The sequence below is a fragment of the Myxine glutinosa genome, chromosome 7 (assembly GCF_964187855.1).
Source record: "Myxine glutinosa chromosome 7, kmMyxGlut1.1, whole genome shotgun sequence".
NCBI lineage: Eukaryota > Metazoa > Chordata > Myxini > Myxiniformes > Myxinidae > Myxine > Myxine glutinosa.
Window position 1 is genome coordinate 15,014,186 of NC_136267.1, and position 27,553 is coordinate 15,041,738.

The 27,553-nt window shown below is 48.1% G+C and overlaps 1 protein-coding gene across 11 annotated transcripts in view; it reads right to left on the reverse strand.

Moving 5' to 3' along the window:
- The window catches only part of LOC137430990 (phospholemman), a 105,079-nt gene extending 82,969 nt beyond the window's left edge, over positions 1-22,110 (reverse strand). For 3 of the 11 annotated variants that reach the window (XM_068121819.2, XM_078781299.1, XM_068121816.2), the window contains exon 1: positions 1,627-1,754. In XM_068121819.2, coding sequence (XP_067977920.2) covers positions 1,627-1,739 — 113 coding nt within the window. In that variant the 5' untranslated portion in view covers positions 1,740-1,754. Of the gene's footprint in view, positions 1-1,626; positions 1,755-14,500; positions 14,614-21,483; positions 21,720-21,849 lie in introns of those variants that run through there. The other 8 variants (XM_078781304.1, XM_068121822.2, XM_078781301.1 and 5 more) reach the window with 7 other exon arrangements.
- Positions 22,111-27,553: the final 5,443 nt, after the last annotated feature.

Below are 27,553 nucleotides of genomic sequence, written 5' to 3' on the forward strand. Positions count from 1 at the left end.
CTAATTCACCCCAGATCCACCTTGTTTGAAATTCCAACTTCTTTCCTGGAAGTCCTGGCAGTGTCCATATGGTTTATACCTCTCCCACCCTCCCCTTCCCATGCCTCCCCCCCAAAGCCCTCTCCCTCCCACAGGTCTCTCGATGTCTCCATGTCTCTCGGTCCCTGCTCTCAAATGTTGTGTTTGTGTCCTTCCCCCTCTCTCCCCATCTTGTCTACCGCTCCCGATGTTATATGTTTTATGTGCCGGTTTGTCTTTCTGTGTGATTAATGTTCGCTCTTTCACGAGCCTCGATCTTGTATACAAAAAAAAAAAAAAAAAAAATGCACAAAATAGGGCAAAATGGAGAAGATTGTCATGGGGCCCGACCCCCGCTCTAGCAGGGAAAATGGCCTTAAAATGCCTGTTGTTGTTGTTGTAGTTAGCCGAAAAAGAGCCCGGCAGGTTATATGCACATTCGCTTCTGAGTCGTCTAGCCGGGGTTTGAATCCCACCCAGCTATAAACTTCGTGAAGAGTAGGTGAGCTATCACCGGCACCCTCCTGCACCTTCACTCGAGTAATCTGTGTCGGAGTGACGACCTGTCCAAGATTGGTTCCAACTTTGAAATGTGTCCCAAATAGCCATTATATGCCTGAGAACGTCGTGAAGAGTATGGGCCACTGACACTATGATCCAGCCTCACAAGGTACATTACAAAGGGAAATCCAAGAAAAAAAACATAATCAAACTCTAGACCGCAACTCGGTAGAGCGCATACCTCCACCTGGTGAAGAGTTTACGTTTTGTATCCCACTGATAGGCCGGATCTGGATTCGGACCTGAACCAAAATGGAATCGGCTTATTCTTATGACCGACCCAACTCATACACCAAGTTTAGTCATAACTCGTCCACAACCTTTTGAAATTTTGAAATATCATGCTGTGTATCGATTTTGTCCCCAGACTCACTTTCAATCTCTCGATGATGCCGAAACACTTAAATGTTTTATTCTCGTATCTGGATCTTCGCCAAAATCGAATCAATGCGTCATTGCCACACACTCAACCTGTCCATCCGCCAAGTTTCGACCGAATCCGTCCATACCTTTTTGAGATGGCTCAGACAGAAGGACAGACAGACAAACGGGGGTGAAAACACGACCTCTGTTCACCTTTGTCGGTGGAGGTATTAAATAATACCCACAGCCAAATGGATCATTTGAAGCCGTTTGCAACAAAGTGATGAAGGATCCCCATGTCAGAGAGGAACAGCATGTTTCATGGAATTCTACAAAAATTGTCTTCTCACTACGTGTTTCAAAAGCCACCTAAACGGAGATGCACCTGAAACAGATGTTATCATTATTATTGAACACACCTCTGGAGGATTGAGTGCATGTACCACAATTAGCAAATGATATAATTCACCTGCCCTAAATGAGATTGGTGAGATGATGTAATAAGTTGTTATTACGCATCAATACCACCGAGGTGTTGTGAGTTCTGCTGACGAGTCGCGATGAAACCGGTCCGGCACCTGAGGGGGCGTGTTACATTTGGTATTCTCATGTACGTACTATGTGTGAATGTCTTTACAGCTGTGGAGGAACTCTGGGAAAGGCTTGAAACAGCAAAGGGCTTACCTTGTTGTTGTTGTTTCGGATGCAGCCTGTGACTGCTTGCCTACATCATTCTCTGGGGGTGCGGCTGTGCCTCTGACGCAGTGCCCCTCTGTCACCAGTAGGCTGGTACTCATTTTGCCAACCTCGGAGGGATGACAGGCTGAGTAAACCCACCTGATATTAATTCAACAGCACGATAGCAGCTCAAACACAAGACCCGAAGATCTTACGCCAGACACCTTGACCGTTATATATCTCATCACCAGGCTGGACTTACCTTGCGTAGCTTTATGCAACTTTCTTTGGCTAGAAGAGCATGGGAGGACTCGATTTATTTATTTAATCCTAGCCACCTGGGGTAATTGATTAGGTGAGAGCTAATCAGTTATTCTCACAAATTACGGATGAGAGATGTGATTGCATCATAAACGGTATATATCTATCTATATATATAAAAGAAAGCTTTTGTTTGTTTGTTTGTTTGTTTGTCTGCACGCACTAATCTCCTGAACGGTGAAAGATAGGAGGAAACCTCTAAAACAAAAAAATGTCGGGACGGGCCCCGGGAAGGTCATAGGCTAGGTAGCGAGGCCGGTCGAGGCCCACCTTGGCCAAGCTGGGCCCATTTTGCAATTAAAAGCTGAGCTGAATTATAGTAGTCAATCTTCTACGGCCGCGGGTAAAAGTTGAATTATGGCATAAAATTCATTCAAAAAGACCCAAAAATGTTGGGACGGGCCCCGGGAAGGTTATAGGCGAGGTGGCGAGGCCGGTCGAGGCCGCTTCGGCCGGGCTGGGCCCATTTCACAATTAAAAGCTGAGCTGAATTATAGTAGTCAATCTTCTACGGCCGCGGGTAAAAGCTGAATTATAGCAGTCAATCTTCTACGGCTGCGAGTAAAAGCTGAATTATAGTAGTAAATTCATTCAAAAAGAACTAAAAATGTCGGGACGGGCCCCGGGAAGGTTATAGGCTCGGTGGCGAGGCCGGTCGAGGCCCACCTTGGCCAGGCTGGGCCCATTTTGCAATTAAAAGCTGAGCTGAATTATAGTAGTCAATCTTCTACGGCTGCGAGTAAAAGCTGAATTATAGTAGTAAATTCATTCAAAAAGAACTAAAAATGTCGGGACGGGCCCCGGGAAGGTTGTAGGCTAGGTGGCGAGGCCGGTCGAGGCCGCTTCGGCCGGGCTGGATCCATTTCGCAATTAAAAGCTGAGCTGAATTACAGTAGTCAATCTTCTACGGCCACGAGTAAAAGCTGATTTATAGTAGTAAATTCATTCAAAAAGAACCCGGGCAACGCCGGGTGCTTTCGGCTTGTGTGTATATATATATATATATATATAATTTTATAAACAGGAATCAAATTCCTGCGAGGGGCTAAGTGTGAAAAAATCCTGACTCAACCCAGGACTCTAACCCAGGAACCTCATCACTTACCTGGTGACAGCCCACTGAGCTATTGAGTCTCCGGGATATCCTCAGAGATTTCTCTATATACATATATATTGAGGTGTTAATGTGCAACAAACAGAGCAAGGTGTATGCACTCAAAGTATAAAAAAGTGTTCAAAGAGTGTGCGAATCTGCATAACTGTTAGCAGAAAATGGACAAGAATTCCGGACGTGCACATGCTACACGGGCGGTTTGCAGTAAACTTTCACATCTTTTGGAATAATTGTACTCCAAGCATAAATGGTACATCTGAGCACTTCCTTCAACGTGTGCTGTGGCCCAGGGGTTAGATCTCACATTCCGTGACCATTCGTCCAATGCCTCCTTATATGCCTGTCCTTGTACAATTTAATAGGTGCGTACGCTCATCCGTGAGTCTCAGAAACAACACAACAAATGCCCCATATTGGATGGTAGTTGTGTTGTTGATCCGCATCAACATTTAAACAAGCATGAAGTGATAACAGCATGCCTTCAATTTCAGATTACGTTCCATGGAGTCCTTCAGAATAAGGTTGATTACTGCAGTGATTATGGCGTTGCCATGGTGAGCGTCACGTGCGGAAACAATGAAATATGAACAATCTCGCTGCCAATAACAATCGTTCGAGTACAGAAAACCAGGCAATAGGCGGTACTAAGTCGATGCTCAGAAACACCATGACGATCAGTTCTAATCAGGTAAAAATTGGTAAAACCCATAGAAGACTTGGTAAAACCCTATTTCAGAACCTTGCCTAAAATTACTTAGTTCATGGAAATACTATTCTTATACAGGAATATCTTTACTGTAATGGAAGCATAAATAAGATCAATATAAATAAATAAATATGAGTTCCTTACAAGGAACTTTTACACAAGAGGCCATTTTGACCAACAAAGCCCGTGCAATAGTTGCCAACCTATAGTTGATTGTCTGTGCTCTATCCTTTAAATGCTGAACCTCAAGCAAGTCTTTGGCATCACTCGACCGGAGTCAGATGTGAACGACAGACACTCCCAGACTCCGAGCGGACGCTCTAACCGTGATAACATGGGGTCAATGCTCCACATTCATTAGCCATTCCACTTTGTTTACCGGAAACGATGCTCGGTGGTTATCAAGATATATTCCGTGTCGGACATTTCCTTGGCATTGGACATAACATTATCCTGGAGGTTTCATAAAACATCAAATCCAATCCAATGTCCATATTCTTTTCCAGAGCATCAGTGGTACCTAAGTAGTCTCGACGCAGACAACACCCTGGGTAGAGCGTTAAACTCGTCTGTCATGAAGTCCGTCGTTCTCAACAGAACGTTGATCAGAGTATGGGCGTTGACTGTTTATCGGAAGAAACAGCTTCATTTTGCTTCTCACGGTGGTGAGCATACTTCGATCAATGTTCTGTCGATTCCCTCGAATGCATTTGGTGGGTGGACATTACCTTTCCCAACAGTAGTCAGGCCAGGAATATGAAAGTTGGCCCACATTCTGTTACGTAACAGCGTACCCTTTCATAAAAAGACACTGTGGGGTCTTTCATCGTTCACGGGTTCCATCAGTTACTGCAAGCAGATGGGACACCGAGCCCGACTCCGGTCCGAAGGATAGCATGCTCGATGATGGAACGACCTGCATGCAAAGTACCAATTCAAATTTATACTCGGGGCGCAGATCAACTCCAGACTATATGTCTCGAAGGTGAGTACGCTACCTCCGAGTTGAGAGACTTCACACTGAAAAGTAAAAAAATTAATGCGCATGGACAGCTGATGCAGCGATGACAAAGGTCATATGATCTTCCTACGGTGGTAAATACGCTCCAAAACCGAACGTGTCTGCCAAACCCGAGAAGCCCTAGGCTGCCTGGTTACCAACAAAACATGGCAACGGCCTTTCTCATTATCAACAAGGTCGACGGCGAATTATATAAATTGTCATCACGTCCGTCAATTTAGAGCAATCAAACCACTGCTGTTCAGGACTGGGGGACATTGTTCCAGAGAACATTGTCGAGCACTCAAACAAAGCGTGTACAGAATATGGATCTGACAATACCAAAGCAGACATAGTCCGGCATGTTTTGTATTTTTAGGGGGGTCTTTAACAAATCTCTCATTCATTTAAGGTACGGCTATCGGGAGGTCAATAGAAAATCCCCATGCTTCCCACCAACATCAAAGTTGAAAGATGGCATAAAGTTCAACCAGGATTGACCCACTCATATTTAAGTTTAAAAATGTTTTTTTCCCCATTTTGATGCCTGTGACCCTAAGTCACCACTCCTTGGGGCAAGAAGAATAAGAAGAAGACCACTCCTTTTGCACCTTCTGATGTATAGGGCTGCCGAAGCAGTTTCATTGGCTATTGGGCACAATACTGGATGGGTCGCCACTCCAACACAGGATACTCAAATGGTTCATTCTTCCCAATCAGCTGGTACTCATTTTGCCGACCGCGGAAGGATGACAAGCTGAGTCAACCCACCTGGTGTTGATTCAATGGTATGACAGCAGCTTGAATTTACAATAACGGTCTGACAGGGGCTTACGATTACAATAAAAACTAGAACAATGTGACTGCGTCGCCAATATGTATCCACACAGTCCCACAACGGGTAGATGCCCTCGTTCACCGTCCTAAAAAGAAACAAGTTTGATTTAAATCCCTTCTGCTGTTTTCAAGTATCACATTTTCACCACCAGCCATGACAGGTTTCACATCGATCGGTGAAGCGGTTTCAGAGAAGGGATTTTTTTAAATATCGGCTGCCAAACTGCCAAACCACGTGACCTACGACATCATCATTTTGAAACCATATGCAACAATGGTGTTAGATGCCATTTGTAAAATTTCGGCTGGTATACCACTTCACCTATGATGTCATCGTTATCATGCTTTTGTTGACAATGTGCCAAGTTTTAAATTTTTCCATTCAGCAGTTTCTGAGAAATAACTTTTTCAATTATTTGCATTTTATCCAAAATGGCTGCCGTACCACGTGACCTATGACATCGCAATTATAATAAAAACATTCTGCATGGGTGTCACTCCTACCCTGAAAGTTTCGTCTCAATTGGACATGTGGTTGCTGAGAAAAACGAGGTTTAACCCGTACGGATGGATGTACGGACGATCCAAAAATATAATGCCTCCGGCCACTTGTGGTAGGGGCATAAAAAGTTTTCAAAAAGTCATTCGTTTTTTTGAAAAAGTGTGATGATAATGACAAAGGTGATTAAACAAGGTAACAAATTTAGAAGAGAACGAAGGCATCTTTAGAATGACGAGTAAAAGTACCTGTACCCAGTAACGAGAAAAGTTTAAATTAATCTATTAATTTACTGTATATTACGAGTACACCTAAGCGGCAAGAAAGCTCATGTTATTATCCTCTCCGGGGTATATAGCTTACAGTAGATCTTGGCTTGGCTTGGGTGTGTTAGTCTGTGGTGAATGCGATAAGCGTATAATGCCTCAATAATGTCTGGTTTCCTCCCTTTTAGTTTAGTGTTAAACAGAAGTAGCAAATGTTTACAAAGGTAATGCACACTAAAACGCGGTTTATAATATAGTCAGGTTCACTATGTTTTTTCGTTCAAAATCATGGTAGATTAGCAAACCTATACATTTTTGGAAACGTTATTACATGGAAAATCTGAAAATCAATGTTTACATTTGCCAATTCCGACCAATTCGATTCGACCAATTCGACCAATCAACCACTTCCATTCGACCAATTCGACCATTCGACCAATCGCTTCGATCGACCATTCGACCATTCGACCAATTCGATCGATTCGATTCGATTCGATTCATCGAATTCGATTCGATCGACCATTCGACCAATTCGATTTGCCAATCAATTTGACCGACCTTTGCTTGTGTGGAACGGACTGTGAAAACGATGCGGACTATATTGTCGGATACGACACACAGGACAGTGATGACGAACTCTAAATGGCATATTCTGTAATCGTGTATGTTTGATGCCATTGACTGCCTGTGTATATTTTGTCATTGACTGCCTGTGTAGATGTGAAGTTATACTGACTGCATGTGTATATATGATTTTGCTGACTGCCTGTGTATGTTTGGTGATATGAATTATTGTGACACATTTTGATGTTATTAACTGCCTGTACAAAATGATAACATGTATTTGATTATGCAACTTATCGCGAATATAAAGACAGTATTTTGCAATTCAAAACCTTTGATTCGTGTCTTACCATTCCCCATAGCACTAATTTGATACTTTCATTGGATTCCTTGTCCCTGAAAATATAGGTTTAGTATATTTTTAAAAGTTTTTAGGGTAATTAGAGGCAGAAATAGAACAAAATATGTATTTTACAGTGGCCATTTTGAAAATCCAAAATGGCCGCCATACAGGTATCTCTCCAAATGTAAACATTGATTTTTAGTTTCCTTAGGCTATAACCTTTCCAAAAATGTATAGGTTTGCTAATCTACCATGATTTTGAACGAAATATAATTTATTGACATAGTGAACCTGACTATTACTTTTACCCCCGCCACTGAAGGTGGATGGAGGTTATGTTTTCACCCCTGTCTGTTAGTCTGTTTGTCTGTGGACAGGATATCTCAAAAGGTTGTGAACAGATTCGGATGAAATTTGGCAGAGACGTAGTGTATGTGACAAGGAGGAATTGTTTCAATTTTGGTGAAGATCTGAATCTGGATCCGGATTGGAGAATTTTTTTGTTTTTCAGTGATTCTTTACCATTGAGTGATAGTTCCAATATAAACGATATATAGCACGATATCTCAAAAAGTTGTGAATGACTGATTACAAAACTTGGTGGATGAGTTGGGTAGGTGACAAGAACAAGCGATTAGGTTTCCAGATCCGACCTGTTAGTGGATACAAAAGGTAAACTGTTCAGCCAGGTGGAGGTATGCTCTCTACCGAGGACCATTCTAGTTACTTCTGGTATGGGTGTCCCACGATTTGCCATGACAATACACGTTATCACGGCACGTTATCACGGCGTTATCCAGGTCTTTAAAACAGCTGTTCACCACCATCTCTTATCTTCCCCCATCCAAAGCCTTGATCTTTTCTACCCCCGCTAATTTCACCCCAAATCCACTTTTCTGAAATACCAACATCTGTCTTGGAAGTCCTTGGTGTCCTTGTGTTTTATACTTCTCCCACCCCCCCCCCCCTTCCCACGCCTCCTCCCCCCAAGCCCTCTCCCTCCCACACATCTCCCTGCTCTCAAATGTTATGTTTGTGTGCTTCCCCTTCTCTCCCCATCTTGTCTTCCGCTCCCTCTTTTTATATATTTTGTTTGTCTGGTTGATTTGTTTGTGAAATAAATGTTAGCTCTTTCACGAGCCTCGATTCAGTATACAAATTTTTTTTGTCCAAGGAGGAAAACACCCTTGAGGGGGTGACGGGGCAAGGGGACATTATTATCATTAATATTGTGGACCCCCTCACCCCTCCCCGCCAAGACGCCCCCTCGCCCCTCCCCTCCTAGACTCCTGCCTCACCCCTCCCCTCCAAATCTCCCCCATATCCCATCCCTTTCAAATCCCTCCCCTTGTCCCTTCCCTCCCAAACTCCCCCCTCACCCCTCCCCTTCAAATCTCCCCACCCTCATTGCTTCTCAATTTCCCCCCTCTCACTCCCCCTCCTCAAAGCGTCCTCCCCGCTTCTTCCCCCTTCAAACTCTCACCTCCATCTCCCCCAACCTTCTGCCTCGCTCTTCCCCCTCCTCAAATAACACCTCATTGTGGCTCACCCAATCACCATCAAACCTTTTGTCCGCCCCATCCTTCCCTTTCTCCGAGCTATTCTGAAATCTCTGACACACCTTCAACAGCTCTCCCTACCTCTTCCACCTCTTCCACATCTTACCCTACCCCTCTTCCCCCCTGTGCTGTATCTGATGCTCCCCCTTCCTCTTCATTAACGGTATGGACCTCAAACATCCGGGGCCTTCGTTCAAACTTAACTGATCTCTCCATACAGGTCGCTTCTGTCAAACCAGACGTGATCTGCTTAACAGAAACTTTCCTCCTTTATGATGTCTCTGATTCCATAGTATCTCTCCCGGGCTACTCCCTCCTCCGGTATGATAGACCTGAGCCTCGTCCTGGAGGCGGGGTTGCTATCTTTATCAAAAACTCTCTTCCTCACTCGCCCTGCACTGCACTCTCTCCACCTCACCCCCAGGAATACCTCTGGCTACGGCTTCCCCTTCGCTCCCACCTCTTGTTCATATGTGTGTTGTACCGTCCACCAAACAGTGATGACTCCATCTACATCTCGCTGTCTGATGATATGGACCAACTTCTATCTACTCATCCCAACTCTCTCTTCCTCATATGTGGTGATTTCAACTGTCATCATGCCAGTTGGCTGGGTGTGGGTACCTCTCTCACCAGCCATGGCTCCTCAGCAAAGGACTTCTGCGACTCACTGGGACTGACACAATCTGTCAATTTCCCGACCCGGATCTCAGTCAACGGAACATCTTCTCTTCTGGACTTGGTTATGACTAACTTCCCTGAAAATGTCTGCTGCTCTTCTTCTGCTCCGATCGGATCATCTGATCATGTCCTTGTTAAAGTGGACATCTCTCTGACCATCCGCAGGGAGCCTGCTCAGCATCGACGAGTCTGGCATTTCACTCAGGCCAACTGGCACGGTCTTCAAGCAGCCATCAATCATCTGGACTGGTCTCCCATCTCTACCACCTCTGACATCAACTCATCCTGGGAATTCTTCCAAAGTAAATTGCTCTCTCTCATGCACAGATTTATCCCATCTCGTCTTCAGTTGTCATACCCTTCCTCCCGTCCATGGTACACGGAATCTTGTGGTGAGGCTGTTGCCCAGAAACAACTTGCCTTCGTCTCCTGGAAAGCAAATCCAACGGAAGGAAATCTCATTTCCTTTCACAAAGCCCGAAACAAGTGTGTGTCCACCCTCAGGAGAGCCAGGAAACAATATCTCTCCGTTCTCAAGACCGAACTCTCTTATCTGTCTCCCTCTTCCAAATCCTGGTGGCGTCTGGTCAAATCCGTTTCTGGTGTTTGTTCCCCCTCCATCCCCTCCCTTACCTCAAACGGCTACACAGCTGACTCCGCACGTGAAAAAGCTGAATGCCTCAACTCTGTGTTTGTCTCTAAATCTTGTGTCCCAAACCCATCCCTCTCTGTACCCACCATACCCAGTCGTACCCTGCTGCTCCTGGACTCCGTGTCCTTTCCTCCTGACAAGGTGGAAAAGTTTCTGTCAACCCTCGACTCTGATTCTGCAACTGGACCCGACGGCATCAGCCCACGGGTCCTAAAATCCTGCTCTGCTGCTCTATCTCACCCTCTCTCTGTTCTCTTCACCCTCTCTTTTGCTCAAGGTCAACTGCCATCTGCTTGGAAATCAGCCAACATCACCGCTTTGCACAAAAAAGGTGCAAAAACAGATCCTAGCAACTACAGACCAATCAGCCTTCTCCCAATTATCAGCAAAGTCATGGAATCCATCATTGCTTCGGATATGAAATCTTTCCTCTTCTCCAATGGCTTGATCTCTGATCATCAATTTGGTTTCAGACCAGGTCACTCTACTCTGGACATGCTGCTTCTGCTGTCTCAACAATGGATGGAGGTCCTCAATGCCAAACAGGAAATTAGAGCTGTCTCCCTCGACATATCACGTGCCTTCGACACGGTCTGGCACCCCGCTCTGCTCACCAAACTCTCCTCCTTTGGTATCCATGGAAATCTCCACGCATGGCTGGCGGACTTCCTCTCTAGTCGTCGTCAACGTGTGGCCCTGAATGGGTTTCTCTCATCTCCTCTTCCTGTTCAGGCTGGAGTTCCCCAAGGCAGCGTTCTGGGCCCCGTGCTTTTTCTGGTCTTCATCAATGATCTCTCTGACTCTCTCGAAAATCCTCTCTATCTCTTTGCTGATGACTCCACTCTCTGCCGCTCCATTCCTCTTCCCTTAGATCGGCAGTCTGCTGCCTCCTCACTCTCTGAAGACCTGAACAAAATCACAGACTGGTCAAACAAGTGGAACATGTCTTTCAATCCTGACAAATCTCACACTCTTACTATGTCTCTCCGAAAAGATCGACTGGACAACCCTCCCATCTACTTTCTCAACAATCCTCTCCAAGAAGTTCTGTCGCTCAAGATTTTGGGTCTCACTATCTGCCATGATCTTTCTTGGGAAAACCACATTTCCAAGCTGGCCTCCAAAGCCAGTCGCCGACTGGGCATCCTCCGTCGTGCGAAGTCCTTCCTCGGCACACCTGAGCTCCTCACCACATACAAGGCTTTCATCCGCAGCTCAATGGAATACTGTTCTCCCCTATGGGCCGGTGCTCCTGCCTCACACCTAGCTCGGCTTCACGCTGTTGAAACCAAAGCTTTCAGAATTATTGGAATCTCCCGCGATGAAGCCATCTCTGAGGGCCTTTCACTCACTCACCGCAGGCAGGTCGGTGGTCTTTCTGTCTTCTACCGACTCCTCTCCGGCCTTGCACCCCCAGCTCTCTCTGTGCTCTGTCCCCCAAATATTCCTACAGGTCGCACAAGATCTGCCAGCAACCCTCTGATGGTTAAACTGCCGAAATCTCGGCTCTCTGCTCACCTTCACTCTTTCATTCCTCTTTTCTCCCGCCTCTGGAACAAACTCCCTCACTCCCTTCAATCCACTCCTCCCTCCAGGTCTTTAAAACAGCTGTTCACCACCATCTCTTATCTTCCCCCATCCAAAACCTTGATCTTTTCTACCCCCGCTAATTCACCCCAGATCCACCTTGTTTGAAATTCCAACTTCTTTCCTGGAAGTCCTGGCAGTGTCCATATGTTTTATACCTCTCCCACCGCCCCCTTCCCACGCCCCCCCCCCCCCTCAGATCTCTCGATGTCTCCATGTCTCTCGGTCCCTGCTCTCAAATGTTGTGTTTGTGTCCTTCCCCCTCTCTCCCCATCTTGTCTACCGCTCCCTATGTTATATGTTTTATGTGTCGGTTTGTCTTTCTGTGTGATTAATGTTCGCTCTTTCACGAGCCTCGATCTTGTATACAAAAAAAAAAAAAAATGAAGTAGCTACGTCTGTCCAGTGACCCTTAGCCCTCCTGTCAAATTTGGTAGATTGGATAAGTAACGACCGAATGACAGAACGACACCAATTTGAATATTTTAGTATGACGATTTCATGGACTTTAAGAGGTGAATTGAGTTGCACAGCTATTGGTTTCACTCAAAGCCAAAGCGCTAAGCTACATATACCGGCCACCGCAAAATGGTGGTTTGACAATCGTGTGATGGAGGTTGGATTTGTCTAAAAAGAGGGTAAAATATAACTATTTAAAATTGTGTGTTACTCATGAAGATCTGTATTAAATCTACTTTAATCCAGATGCTCATGTTCAGTTTAAATATTCGTGGAATAAAGTGACTGATTATATCACATCAAGAACGCTCACAAAATCCACCCATAACTTTGCCCTCAACATCGACGGTATCCCAGTATCCACCTGCCCTCACATCCGGAATCTTGGCGTCATCTTTGACCAAACCCTCTCCTTCGACAAATACACTAAACAGATCACAAAGTCAGCCTTCTTTCACCTGAAAAACATCGCCCGTCTCCGTCCATCCCTCTCCTCCACGGCTGCAGAAACCCTCATCCACGCCTTCATCACCTCCCGTCTGGACTACTGCAACAGCCTCCTCTATGGTTCACCCTGAATAATCACCAATAAACTCCAATACATTCAGAACTCTGCTGCCCGTCTACTCACCCATTCCCGGACCCGTGACCACATCACCCCCGTCCTTTACAAGCTTCACTGGCTCCCCATCCCCCAGAGAATCCAGTACAAAATCCTCCTCTTGACATACCTGGCCCTCCATAACCTGGCCCCATCCTACCTGGCTGACCTCCTCTCCAGACACACTCCCACCCGCAACCTCCGCTCTGCTGGTACCAACCTCCTGACCCCCTCCATCCGGACCAAATTCAGATCCTGGGGGGACAGGGCCTTCTCCATCGCTGCTCCCACCCTCTGGAACTCACTACCTCACACCATCAGAGACTCCTCCTCACTCACCACATTCAAAACATCACTAAAGACCCACCTGTTCAACACTGCATTCAACATTCAACCCACAGCATTTAACTCCTGACTATCTCTTCTCCTTCTCCCTCCTTTTGCTTTAAATATTTCCCTATTGATTCTTGTCTTTTTGCAATTGTGGTTTTCATGTATTGTTATGCATTATGTTTTCCACTCTGTCAAAGCGCCTTTGGGCTACTTGAAAAGCGCTATACAAAATAAATGAATTATTATTATTATTATTATTATTATTATTACTAGGGCATGCCCGTACTATATCTATATCTAAAATTATATCCCCCCCCTCTATTTACATGAAATGGTTTGGTCCAAAGCGAACGGCTTGCGAGTACGGTGACAATCCCCCCCCCTCTATTTACATGAAATGGTTTGGTCCAAAGCGAACGGCTTGCGAGTACGGTGACAATCCCCCCCCTCTATTTACATGAAATGGTTTGGTCCAAAGCGAACGGCTTGCGAGTACGGTGACAATCCCCCCCCTCTATTTACATGAAATGGTTTGGTCCAAAGCGAACGGCTTGCGGAGTTTGGTAAAGAAATCGCCATAGCATGCACAAACGCGCAGGAAAGCGAAAGAATCGCAAATTAGTTTTAATTAGTTTTAAAACATCGTTTAACGCCAACATAGCGGCAACATAGTTTGCCAACGTGAAATAAATGAATACGCTCTCAAATGTGCCGTCCGAGGCAGAGTCTGTTCGCCACGTTCGGCACACGTGATAGCTCGCTGCTCTCTGATTGGTTGAATCGTTTTTTGGACATAGCTCGGTAACTACTTCTCCGATTAATATGAAACCTTGAAAAGGCACATCCTCGGGTCCCCAGCAATATACCTGGCAAGTTTAAAGTATATCGGACCCGTGGTTGTCGAGAAACAGCGGTCACAGACATACATACATACATACACACAGAGATTACTGGAATTATAGATAGATTATTATTATTATTAAGAAAAGTGAAATGAAAATGCAAAATCACCGATCAGCAGCTTTTCAAACACAGCGGGGGAACCGGCAAGGCCCCCCGTAAATGGGAGACAGACAAACGCGCGCACACACACACACACACACACACACACACACACACACACACACACATACACACACACACCTCCTTTTATAGTATAGAGGAGCCACAGAACCACAAGGACAGGAGAGAATTCCAATAACGCTGCCTTGCAAACACCTTTTGTAGCAGGAGTCACAAACCACAGGTGTTGCACATGGCACTTAAAGAGTGCAGAACGATCCCACCTTATCACCAAATATGTCGGAGCCATTTTCCATTCTCGAGTAGCCTGTTCTAGCACTTCCAGGACTGCTCACTGTATATCGAGGTTGTTGATTGCATGCCGCCGCATGGCTCAGGCCGACTGTTCGGCCTGCTCAAGCCACTCTCCAAGCTGGTGATATTCCAACTGCTCATTCCGGACTCGCACACATCCACAGTTGCACATAACCAGTCTCTTTGACCAATCCTAGACCACGTATGTCCTGATACCAAGGAACAAAGCGACGCTGCGCAAGCCCAATCACATGCATCTCTCGACCTCGCCCACCCGGATGGTGCTGCCCCTCTCCTTTCAAGGCTCCACCTGGCATCTCTCTGCCGGTCTTTGTTCTCCAGAACTCTGTATTCACCCCACAGCCAGGTGCAGCCCAACAGATGACCTCACACATCACAGAACAATCGGCATGATCACACCTGGCTTGCATCGTCGGTAACCTGATACTACATCCTTCTTTCAATACAAGTCCAAATATTTAACTATTATAGGGGAAGGTGGTACAAAATGGACCCCTTGGGTCATATGGACCCCTTGGTATATTCCACCAGCAGCCGAGAATGGTAGGAGGTAGGAGGATACAAGGAGGAGGTAGGAGGATAGGAGGTAGGAGGATACAAATGGTAGGAGGTAGGAGGATACAAATGGTAGGAGGATACAAGCTGCTGCTGGTGGAATATACCAAGGGGTCCATATGACCCAAGGGGTCCATTTTGTACCACCTTCCCCTAACAATTATTCCTTATAATTACACTTACCAAATTATTTATACGCATTCATTAACAAAACTGAAAAATGTTCCACATCTAAATAGTACAACATCACATCAGCACCAGGAAGCATCTTTCATACATCCCATCTGTAATGGGAAACAACAACAAATGTGAAAAATCTCCGTTTTCGTAACAATCTAATAATGTCCGTGTCCTGCATACTTGGAAGTTCCTCCATGATGACCCATAAAAGGCTTAAATCCCTGGAAAATAAATAAATAAACCCACAAGATTTAACTAGTTTACTCCAAGGTATGGTAATGCTACACACCTGGTGGTTTTCCTTACATTACCTCCTGGAGTGGTATGTAAGAGGTAATTAGGAAGTACGCAACCCCACCTTCCCTCAAAAAGGAAAATCTTGGCATTTACGCAACACCAACTAGGTGAGGCCCAAAATCACATGCCGACTCATCGAGGACCTTCCAAACCATTACGTTTGTAGATGTTAAAGAGATTAAGTTAATTTTTTATTGTATACTCCGTCGAGGCTCATACAAGAGCTAACATAGAATATATAACAAGTGGAGCGGGATGCAAGAGGGGGAAAGAGAGGGAAGCACAACAACAGTAGGGAACAAGGACATCAGGAGACCCGTGGGAGAGAGACGGCTGGGGCGGGGCACACGGGATAAACAAGATGGACATTACAAGGACTTTAAGGAAAGAAAATGGAATTTGAAGTAGGTAGATTTGAGGTGGATTAATGGGGATACAAAAGATCAATGTTTTGGATGGGGGAAGATAAGAGATGGTGGTGAACAGCTGTTTTGAAGACCTGGAGGGTGGAGTGGGATTGAAGAGAGCGAGGGAGTTTGTTCCAGAGGCGGGAGAAAAGGGGAATGAAGGAGTGAAGGTGAGCAGAGAATCTTGATTTCGGCAGTTTAACCATCAGAGGGTGGCTGGCAGATCTTGAGCGAGCTGTAGGAATATTTGGGGGACAGAGCTGGGGGAGCAAGGCCGGAGAGGAGTCGGTAGAAGACGGAAAGACCACCTACCTGCCTGCGGTGAGTTAGTGAAAGGCCCTCAGAATGAGCGTCATCGCGGGAGATTCCAATGATTCTGAAAGCTTTGGTTTCTACAACGTGAAGCCGAGCCAGGTGTGAGGCAGAAGCACCAGCCCCGAAGGGAGAGCATTACTCTCTCAAACTCCATTAAATTTGATTAAATCGATGGTAATAATACAGTTAGGTGCAACAAGATAAATGATGGATTTGTAAAAAGTAAGGTAGAGGCATCATGGACAAAATGACCACCTAACGTTTCCTTGTACATCTTCCTCCATTAAATGTCTGAAAACAAACAACAGACGTGCAGAAAGTTTCTTGTCCTGGTGATGTAACTGCATGTCTGGAATTTCCAACAGCTTTAGAGTTTCCGTCTGCGATGATAAAGCTCGAATTGAATCTCTGCTCATCCATCCACTTCTCTGTTTGATTCGAAAAAGAAACTGGATGGTATTCTTCGAATACTTACCCTGTACAGTCAACTTGTTGCGAGCCAACGATTCTGTTTTTTAATGGGTTTTATTCTTTGATCCAATATGGCTGCCAGACCACGTGAGCGATGACATCATACATTTATATTCTCCAATATAATTGTTGCAAGGAACACGCTCAATAAATTTCAAACTGATCAGACTAAGCGTTGTCCCTGTCGAACTATGACGTCATAATTATAGCACCAATGACGTCATCGTCAACAACACCTATTCCCCATATGGAGTTCTTTACAATGAGCCACGTTTCAATTTTTCCATGGCTCTGTTTTGGAGATATGGAGGTGCAACGATTTTCGGTTTTACCAAGATGGCGCCTGTACCGCGACCTATGACGTCATGATTATCATTAAAATATTCTACAGGAGGAGGCGCACCTATGGTGAAAATTTCGTGTCCATCAGATTTTGCTGTTGAACTCAGATCACATCAATAGTGATCAGATCAGATCAACAGTTGCTGAAAAAAAAATTCATAATGATCGGATAAGTGTTGTACTTGTCGAATTATGACGTCATAACGAAGGCACCGATGACATCATCATCAACATATCTTATTCCCCATGGGGAGTAATTGACAATGAGCCAGGTCTCAATTTTTTTCCATGGGGTGGTTTCAGAGATATAGAGGTGCGAAGATTTTTTCCAAGATGACGCCTGTACCACGTGACCTATGACGTCATAATTATCATTTTGAAAATTCCACAGGAGGAGCCGCTCATATTCTGAAAATTCCGTACCAATCGGACTAACAGTTGCAGAGGCTTTTTTTTTTTCATACTGATCAGATCAAGCATTGTACTTGTCGAAATATGACGTCATAATTAAGGTACCAACAAGTCAGGAGACGACGATGGTTCACGAGCGAGCGGTATTCAATGACAAAGGACGGACTATAACCGAAACAGGCCCGGACTGGGGGCTCGGGGGCCCACGTGGCAGGTGTCGGCCCCCGACATGCGGTGTACATGCCTATTTACAAAGGGCCCAAATGCGCTGCGTGCGCAGGCCTTTAAGAGCCAGCTGTACATAATTGTGTGTGGTGCTGGCCTGGAAATGTCAAAACGAACGTTACTGAGCTTGAAATGATAGAAAATAATGTATAATCAGTTATGAGGTTAGTTAGCTACACAATACCAAAAATTCGGTTCGATTCCGACAACTTTGAAAATTTGACCTTTGTGACCTTCAAAAGTCAAAGGTCGAAGATTCTGAAATTTGTTGGAAAACTTGTATTTCATGATGTATGTGATAATATAAGATAATGTACGACATTTCACCCGATCAGGAAGCGAACAATGTCATAAAACCATCAAAAATCGACTTTTCTAAATTTCGTGACCTTGTGACCTTGACCTTGGGGCGAAAATTAAAAAATCGAGCTCCGTGGGGCTAGACACGTGACATTGGCGGAACCAAATATGAAAACCCCTGTCAGATTCCACCAACTCCCTCGGAGAAGATGTAGCTTGAACTCGATTACCCCCCAAAAAGACATCTTTTTCAGGCGTCGCTCCGCCCACAATGGGCGCAATACGCCCACTCTAGGCAGGACACAACTAGATCATGATATCAACCTCCCACCCAAGTTTCAGCAAGATCGGATGATATCATCAGGTAGTTATGCTGCGGACAGACAGACAGACAGACACACACCCATGACGAATATTGTAGTCACTCTGTTTGATAACTCGTGAAACAATTACATCATCATGAACACATCTTATTCCCGTGGGGAGTTCATTACAGTGAGCCATGTTTCAATTTTTTCCATGGAGCGGTTTCAGAGATATGGAGGTGCAACTTTTTTCGATTTTTCCAAGATGGCGCCTGTACCATGTGACTGATGACGTCATAATTTTTTTATTTTTTTTAAAGATTCTACAGGAGGAGGCGCTCATATTCTGAAAATTTTGTGTCCATCAGACTAAGTTGCAGAGGAATTTTTGTTTTCATACTGATCAGATCAAGTGTTGTACTTGTCAAATTATGACCTCATAATGAAGGCACCAGTGACATCATCATTAACATATCTTATTCCCAATGGGGAGTACTTGACAATCATAATTGTTTCAATTTTTTTCCATTGAGCGGTTTGGGAGATATAGAGGTGTAACGTTTTTCCAAGATGGCGTCCGTACCACGTGACCTATGACGTCATAATTATGAATAAAAATATTGTACAGGTGGAGACGCTTCTATGGTAAAATTTCGTGTCAATCGGACCAACGGTTGCCGAGATAATGATTTTTTAAAATGCAGACAAGCACACACGTACGCCACATGTTCGCACCCGAATGACTAATCCTGCTTTTCGCTTCGCGAGCACAGGGTAATGACTAATGACAGATGAATGATCCATATATCGACATTAAACTGCATTGGCTTCGAGAAGGGAGGGGCCAATGTCCATGTAGATGTTATTTACTCAATTGGCATGGATAAGGGAGGGGCCAATGTCCATGTAGATGTTATTTACTCAATTGGCATGGATAAGGGAGGGGCCAATGTCCAAGGAGATGGTATATACTCCATTGGCATGGATAAGGGAGGGGCCAATGTCCATGTAGATGTTATTTACTCAATTGGCATGGATAAGGGAGGGGCCAATGTTCATGTAGATGTTATTTACTCCATTGGCATGGATAAGGGAGGGACCGGTATCCGTGTAGATGTTATATATTGCATTGCCATGGATAAGGGAGGGACCAATGTCCATGTAGATGTTCTGTACTCCATTGGCTTGGATAAGGGAGGGGGCAATGTCCATATAGATGTTATATACTCCATCGGCATGCATAAGGGAGGGGCCAATGTCCATGTAGATGTTATATACTCCATCGGCATGCATAAGGAAGGGGCCAATGTCCATGTAGATGTTATATACTCCATCTGCATGCATAAGGAAGGGGCCAATGTCCATGTAGATGTTCTGTACTCCATTGGCTTGGATAAGGGAGGGGGCAATGTCCATATAGATGTTATATACTCCATCGGCATGCATAAGGGAGGGGCCAATGTCCATGTAGATGTTATATACTCCATCGGCATGCATAAGGAAGGGGCCAATGTCCATGTAGATGTTCTGTACTCCATTGGCTTGGATAAGGGAGGGACCGATGTTCATGTAGATGTTATTTACTCCATCGGCATGCATAAGGGAGGGGCCAATGTCCATGTAGATGTTATATATTGCATTGGCATGGATAAGGGAGGGACCGATGCCCGTGTAGATGTTATATATTGCATTGGCATGCATAAGGGAGGGACCGATGTTCATGCAGATGTTATTTACTCCATTGGCATGGATAAGGGAGGGACCGATGTCCGTGTAGATGTTATATATTGCATTGCCATGGATAAGGGAGGGACCGATGTCCGTGTGGATGTTATATATTGCATTGGCATGGATAAGGGAGGGACCGATGTTCATGTAGATGTTATTTACTCCATTGGCATGGATAAGGGAGGGGCCAATGTCCATGTAGATGTTCTGTACTCCATTGGCTTGGATAAGGGAGGGACCGATGTTCATGTAGATGTTATTTACTCCATCGGCATGCATAAGGGAGGGGCCAATGTCCATGTAGATGTTATATATTGCATTGGCATGGATAAGGGAGGGACCGATGCCCATGCAGATGTTATTTACTCCATTGGCATGGATAAGGGAGGGACCGATGTCCGTGTAGATGTTATATATTGCATTGCCATGGATAAGGGAGGGACCGATGTCCGTGTAGATGTTATATATTGCATTGGCAGGGATAAGGGAGGGACCGATGTTCGTGTAGATGTTATTTACTCCATTGGCATGGATAAGGGAGGCGCCGATGTCCATGTAGATGTTATATGTTGCATTGGCATGGATAAGGGAGGGACCGATGTCCTTGTAGATGTTATATATTGCATTGGCATGGATAAGGGAGGGACCGATGTTCGTGTAGATGTTATATATTGCATTGGCATGGATAAGGGAGACCGATGTTCATATAAATGTTATTTACTCCATTGGCATGGATAAGGGAGGGACCGGTGTCCGTGTAGATGTTATATATTGCATTGGCATGGATAAGGGAGACCGATGTTCATATAGATGTTATTTACTCCATTGTCATGGATAAGGGAGGGACCGGTGTCCGTGTAGATGTTATATATTGCATTGGCATGGATAAGGGAGGGACCAATGTCCGTGTAGATGTTATATATTGCATTGGCATGGATAAGGGAGGGACCGATGTCCGTGTAGATGTTATATATTGCATTGGCATGGATAAGGGAGGGACCGATGTCTGTGTAGATGTTATATATTGCATTGGCATGGATAAGGGAGGGACCAATGTCCGTGTAGATGTTATATATTGCATTGGCATGGATAAGGGAGGGACCAATGTCCGTGTAGATGTTATATATTGCATTGGCATGGATAAGGGAGGGACCGATGTTCGTGTAGATGTTATGTATTGCATTGGCATGGATAAGGGAGGGACCGACATTCGTGTAGATGTTATTTATTCCATTGACATGGATAAGGACGAGACCGATGTTCGTGCAGATGTTATTTACTCCATTGGCATGGATAAGGGAGGGACCGATGTTAGTGTATTTTACTGATTGATCAAGACGTGGTCTTTACATGAATCTTTACATTAAGTTCAATGGAGTCGATTACGTGACAGAGCAAATGAGAGAACACACATCGACCAGAACTACACATGACACGGCACACGCATGAAAAGAACAAACAAATCACCTTACACCCACAGTCTTCCCTGAAGCGCCGTTTCGACGCAGCGAGAGCGACGCAAGGAGGGACTGACGTCATGTTGGTTCGGACACCGATTGTGCGGACACGTCAATGTGTACATGTATGTTCGTGTCGGTAGTGCGAGCGCTCACCAGTTTCATTCCAGAGACGGTTATGGAGAGGCAAACAAATTGCAAGGGAAAAGTTCGCAAGCAGCAGCAGCAACAACAACAACAACAACAACAACAAAACCTAACGGTCAGCGAAATGAGTGAGACTCCCCGCACGTCACGTGACAGAAACGGGATATGATTCGGACATTGGGAACAAACAGAGCATGTTCGAAAACATCTCCGAGATAGACACACTCACCGAAAATGATTCCCGAAGGAACTCGCGGAACGTTATTTATTCCAATAAGTGCTCAGAAGTCGTCACGACGAAGCGAAGGTCCAACCGGGATAGACGATCGAACCTTCGGGTGAATGGATCCAAAAGGTGCTGTTCGGGATCACGTGGAGAAATGGAGCGGAAAGAGGAGAAGGAAGAGGGAACGTGAAGGTGGCGAGTGTGGGTTTGAAAAAGAGAGGGGAGAGACAAAGGGAGGAGGGCCGTGTGAAAAAGAAGGCGGGAATGGGAAGGGACTTGCAGTTCAAGAGGGAAACGCGGGGAGGGAGGGAGAGGGAAACGCGGGGAGGGAGGGAGAGGGAAACGCGGGAGGGAGGGAGAGGGAAACGCGGGGAAGGAGGGAGAGGGAAACGCGGGGAGGGAGGAGAGGGAAACGCGGGGAGGGAGGGAGAGGAAAACGCGGGGAGGGAGAGGGGAAACGCGGAGAGGGAGGGAGAGGAAAACGCGGGAGGGAGGGAGAGGAAAACGCGGGGAGGGAGAGGAAAACGCGGGGAGGGAGGGAGAGGAAAACGCAGGGAGGGAGAGGAAAACGCGGGGAGGGAGGGAGAGGAAAACGCGTAACGCGGGGAGGGAGGGAGAGGAAAACGCGGGGAGGGAGGGAGAGGAAAACGCGGGGAGGGAGGGAGAGGAAAACGCGGGGAGGGAGGGAGAGGAAAACGCGGAGAGGAGGGAGAGGAAAACGCGGGGAGGGAGGGAGAGGGAAACACGGGAGGGAGGGAGAGGGAAACGCGGGGAGGGAGGGAGAGGGAAACGCGGGGAGGAAGGGAGAGGGAAAACGCGGGGAGGGAGGGAGAGGGAAACGCGGGGAGGAGGGAGAGGGAAACGCGGGGAGGGAGGGAGAGGGAAACGCGGGAGGGAGGGAGAGGGAAACGCGGGGCGGGAGGAGAGGGAAACGCGGGGAGGGAGAGGGAAACGCGGAGAGGGAGGGAGAGGAAAACGCGGGGAGGGAGGGAGAGGAAAACGCGGGGAGGGAGGGAGAGGGGAAACGCGGGGAGGGAGGGAGAGGAAAACGCGGAGAGGGAGGGAGAGGAAAACGCGGAGAGGGAGGGAGAGGAAAACGCGGAGAGGGAGGGAGAGGGAAACGCGGGGAGGGAGGAGAGGGAAACGCGGGGAGGGAGGGAGAGGGAAGCGAGGGAGAGGGAAACGCGGAGAGGGAGGGAGAGGGAAACGCGGGGAGGAAGGGAGAGGGAAACGCGGGGGAGGAAGGGAGAGGGAAACGCGGGAGGGAGGGAGAGGGAAACGCGGGGAGGGAGGGAGAGGGAAACACTGGGAGGGAGAGGGAAACGCGGGGAGGAGGGAGAGGAAAACGCGGGGAGGGAGGGAGAGGAAAACGCGGGAGGAGGGAGAGGAAAACGCGGGGAGGAGGGCGAGGAAAACGCGGGGAGGGAGGGAGGGAGAGGAAACGCGGGGAGGGAGGGGGAGGAAACGCGCCGAGGGAGGGAGGAGAAAATGCAGGAGGGAGGGGAAAACGCAGCGGGGGGGGGGGGCGGGGAGGGAGAGGGAAATGCGGGAGGGAGAGGGAAATGCGGGGAGGGAGGGAGAGGGAAATGCGGGGAGGGAGGGAGAGGGAAATGCGGGGAGGGAGGGAGAGGGAAATGCGGAGAGGGAGGGAGAGGAAAATGCGGGAGGGAGGGAGAAGAAAAGGCAGGGAGGGAGGGTGGGGAAACGCAGGGGGGGGAGGGGAAACGCGGGGAGGTAGGGAGGAGGGAAATGCGGGGAGGGAGGGAGCGAGGGGAAATGCGGAGAGGGAGGGAGGGGGTGCGGAAACGCAGGAGGGAGGGAGAGGTAAACGCTTTAGAGCAAAACGCGGGGAGGGAGGGAGAGGAAAATGCAGGGAGGGGGGGGGGGTTGCAGGGAGGCCTACCTCTCTGGCCCCCCTAAGATCGAGCCCGCCCAGTGCTGATATGCGAGCTTGTAATAAAGACTCTTGTTTGTATCCACGCGTTGTGGCCTACCTCTCTGGCAATCGAGTCGTGTGTGCACAGCACCACACTGGTGCCCCGATTGGTTCAGCCGTTGCTGACCCCCGAACGCGCCATGGCTACCAACGCCGTCGCAATCAAACTCCCGGAGTTTTGGGAAGCGCAAGCCGACGTTTGGTTTGTGCAGGCCGAAGCTCAATTCCAACTCCGGGGCATCACGGCGGACGAGACCAGGTACTACCACGTGGTCGCCGCCCTCAGGCCCGGCACTGCCGCCCGCGTCGTGTCATCCTTCGGCGCCCGCCGGGCGACCACAAGTACGAGGCACTCAAACGTCTCCTCCTCGCCACGTTCGGGGTCACGGAGGTCGAACGTGCCGACCGCCTCCTGGAACTTCCCGCCCTCGGCGGACACACGACCAGCCGTCGGATGGATTTCATGCTGTCCCTGCTTGGAGACCAGCGCCCAGATTTCTTATTCCGAGCACTTTTTCCTATGCCAGCTACCTGTACAGTGGTTACAAAATAACGGAACCCGCGCCCTGGCTGGAGAGGCCGACAAGTATTTCGCGGCCTGCGACACGCGGTCGGTGTACGGTGCTGCCGTAGTGGATCCCGGCGCGGAGGCTACAGCGCTCCCTGCTTCCCTCGTGGCCGCTGCTACGCCCCGCCCACTACCGCCGCCGCCGCCGGCACGGCCGCCGCGGGGGCCACCGCCGCCGGCACGGCCGCCGCGGGGGCCACCGCCGCAAACCTGGTGCTACTACCATGCGAAGTTCGGCCGCAAGGCTAAAACGTGCCGCCCGCCGTGTTCTTTTGACGGGTCGGGAAACGACCGGGCCGGCGCTCACTTGCGGCCATGAGCGTCGGCCATTCCGGCAGCCTCCTGTTCATCACGGACACCTCGCCCGGGCGCCGTTTTCCTTGCGACACGGGAGCGCAGGTAAGCGTCCTCCCTGCCTCCGCGTCCGACAAGCAAGCCGCGGGCCGGGGCCCCGCTTTGCTTTCCGCCAACGGTACACCGATCCGCACATTCGGGAAGCGTTGCCTTTCACTGCGGTTCGGAGGGCAGCGCTTTCAATGGTCATTCGTCACCGGCAGCGTGCCAATGGCCCTGCTCGGCGCGGACTTCCTATGTGCGCATGGGCTGTTGGTCGACGTTAAGCGCAGACGTCTCGTCCAGGCCGAAACCTTCAGCTCGCTCGCCTGTTCGCTGAGCGGCTCGTTGAGCAGCTCACCGAGCGGCTTGCCAAGCGGCTTGCTGAAAGGTTCCGTCCCGGCGAGGTTAGTCTGTACTAGAGTCCCTGTATATAGAGAGTTGTGTCAACTCAAATTTGGACGCCATTTTGTGTCTAAGTGTGTCGGATTAGATATACATGTACATTCGCGATATGGGGTGATATATTCTAAACCTGCTAAAAAAAAATTTACTACACATATTTAGTCTTATTATTACATACAGGTGATATTTGTTTTGTCAAAAACTCAGCTATTGCCGTGAAAAAGAGCTGTGTGGTGATATTAAAAGTGGTATGGCAATGCATATTACAAGCCAACACTGCATATAAGAGCTAACATTATAAGTAAGACAAACCAATGCTGTCGTTCTCTGAATTTTAATAACTTTTAGAAAGGAGTGTGGGCATATCCAATATTTTTTAAAGGGTGCCGAGAGCAATTCCGGTGTAGGACTTCCAGCCGACATATAGTCTAACACACTTAAAACAAATTCTGTACGTGGTATTGCCATATTTCTATAGTGTACAACTTTAGTTTTATCGACATTTATATTCAATTTCCATTGTAATGATTTAACAAGCTGCAAGTCAGCTTCTGTCTCTGACATAAGGAAAACGTCATCGGCATCTAGTAAGATTGAAACGTTCATTTATTACTACACCCTTGCCCAGAACTCTGATGGATATTGCCTGATCGATAAATATGTTTCATAGCTGGCGACTTAATTAACACTTAATTTTCGACTGCACCAAGCCGTAATTAAACAGAGAAAAAACTTTAACAAAATACCTGCAGTGTGCACGGTTCGTCTAGTCGAACAGATATGGAAAAGCACAGATAAGACGTCGTATTCGCCATAACTTGTTTAATTTCGCCAGGAACACGATGAGGCCAACACAGTAAACATTCAGTACAAAACTTGGTTCATACATTCAGTACAGAACATGATTCATACATTCAGACGGTGAAGCTAGACACAAAATGGAGCCACGAAATCACGTGACCAGAAATCTCGGGTCAGTGCATGGCGCAACTCTCTTTATACAGGGACTCTAGTCTGTACGCTTCCAGCAGCCCTCACGGCCCTCACGCGACCCACCTTTTCAGCGGTGGCTGTCAAACACGGGGTGGAGCACCATATCCTCACGGTCGGGCCGCCGGTCTACGCCCGGGCACGCCGCCTCGACCCCACGAAGCTCGCCGTGGCGAAAGCAGAGTTCGCCACGCTGGAACGGCTGGGTATCGTAGGGCGCTCCAACAGCGCTTGGGCCTCTCCTCTGCACATTGTGCCGAAGCCCGGCGGCGGATGGCGGCCGTGCAGTGACTACCGCTGGCTCAATGATGCCACCACCACCGACCGCTAACCGGTCCCGCATATCCAAGACTTTTCCGCCCGGTTGGCAAACACGACCGTGTCCTCCAAGGTGGACCTCATCCGGGGCTAACACCAGGTCCCCATACAACCGGACGATGTCCCAAAGACGGCCGTCATCACCCCTTTCGGCCTCTTTGAGTTCCTGCGGCTGCCTTTTGGGTTGAAGAATGCGGCCCAGGCGTTCCATCGGCTCATGGACAGCGTCTTGCGCGACTTACCTTTCATCTATGTCTACCTGGACGACATCCTAGTCGTGAGCGCGTCCCGGGAGGAGCACCTGCTCCACCTCTGCACGCTTTTCGAACGCCTGGGCCAGCATGGCCTGATCATCAACCCGGCAAAGTGCCGCTTTGGCGTCGCCGCCATCGACTTCTTGGGGCACCGCATCACCAGACACGGGGCCGTCCCTTTACCGGCCAAGGTGGAGGCCGTCAAGAGTTTTCCGTGCCCCCACATGATCAAGGGGCTCCAGGAATTCCTGGGCATGGTCAATTTTTACCACTGCTTCGTGCCCCGCGTCGCCCAGCTCCTCCGCCCCCTGCACGAGGCCCTCCGGGGGAAGCCGGGTAAAGTTGACATCGCCTGGTCGGAGCCAATGGCCGCGGCGTTTGCGGGCGCAAAGCTGGCCTTGGCCAACGCCACCATGCTGGCGCACCCGGCGCCCGATGCACCGATCGCCCTCACCACCGACGCGTCGGACAACGCGGTGGGCGCGGTGCACGAGCAGTGGGTGCGTGGTGCTTGGCAGCCCCTGGCGTTTTTTAGCCGGCAGCTTCGCCCGCACGAACGCCGCTACAGCACCTTCGACCGCGAGCTGCTCGGGCTCCACCTGGCGGTCCGACACTTCCGCCATCTGCTCGAGGACCGCCCGTTCACGGCTTTCGTTGATCACAAGCCCCTTGTCTTCGTGATGGCCAAGGTCACCAAGCCATGGTCGGCCCGGCAGCAACGTCACCTCTCTGCCGTGTCCGAGTACACGACGGACATCCGTCACGTCGCGGGTAAAGACAACCCGGGTGGCGGATTGCCTTTCCCGGTCCGTCGCGCACGCGGTCCACCTCGGGATCGACTATGCCGGGATGGCAGAGGACCAGACCGCCGACCCCGGCGTCGAGGCCTTGCGGACCGCCGTC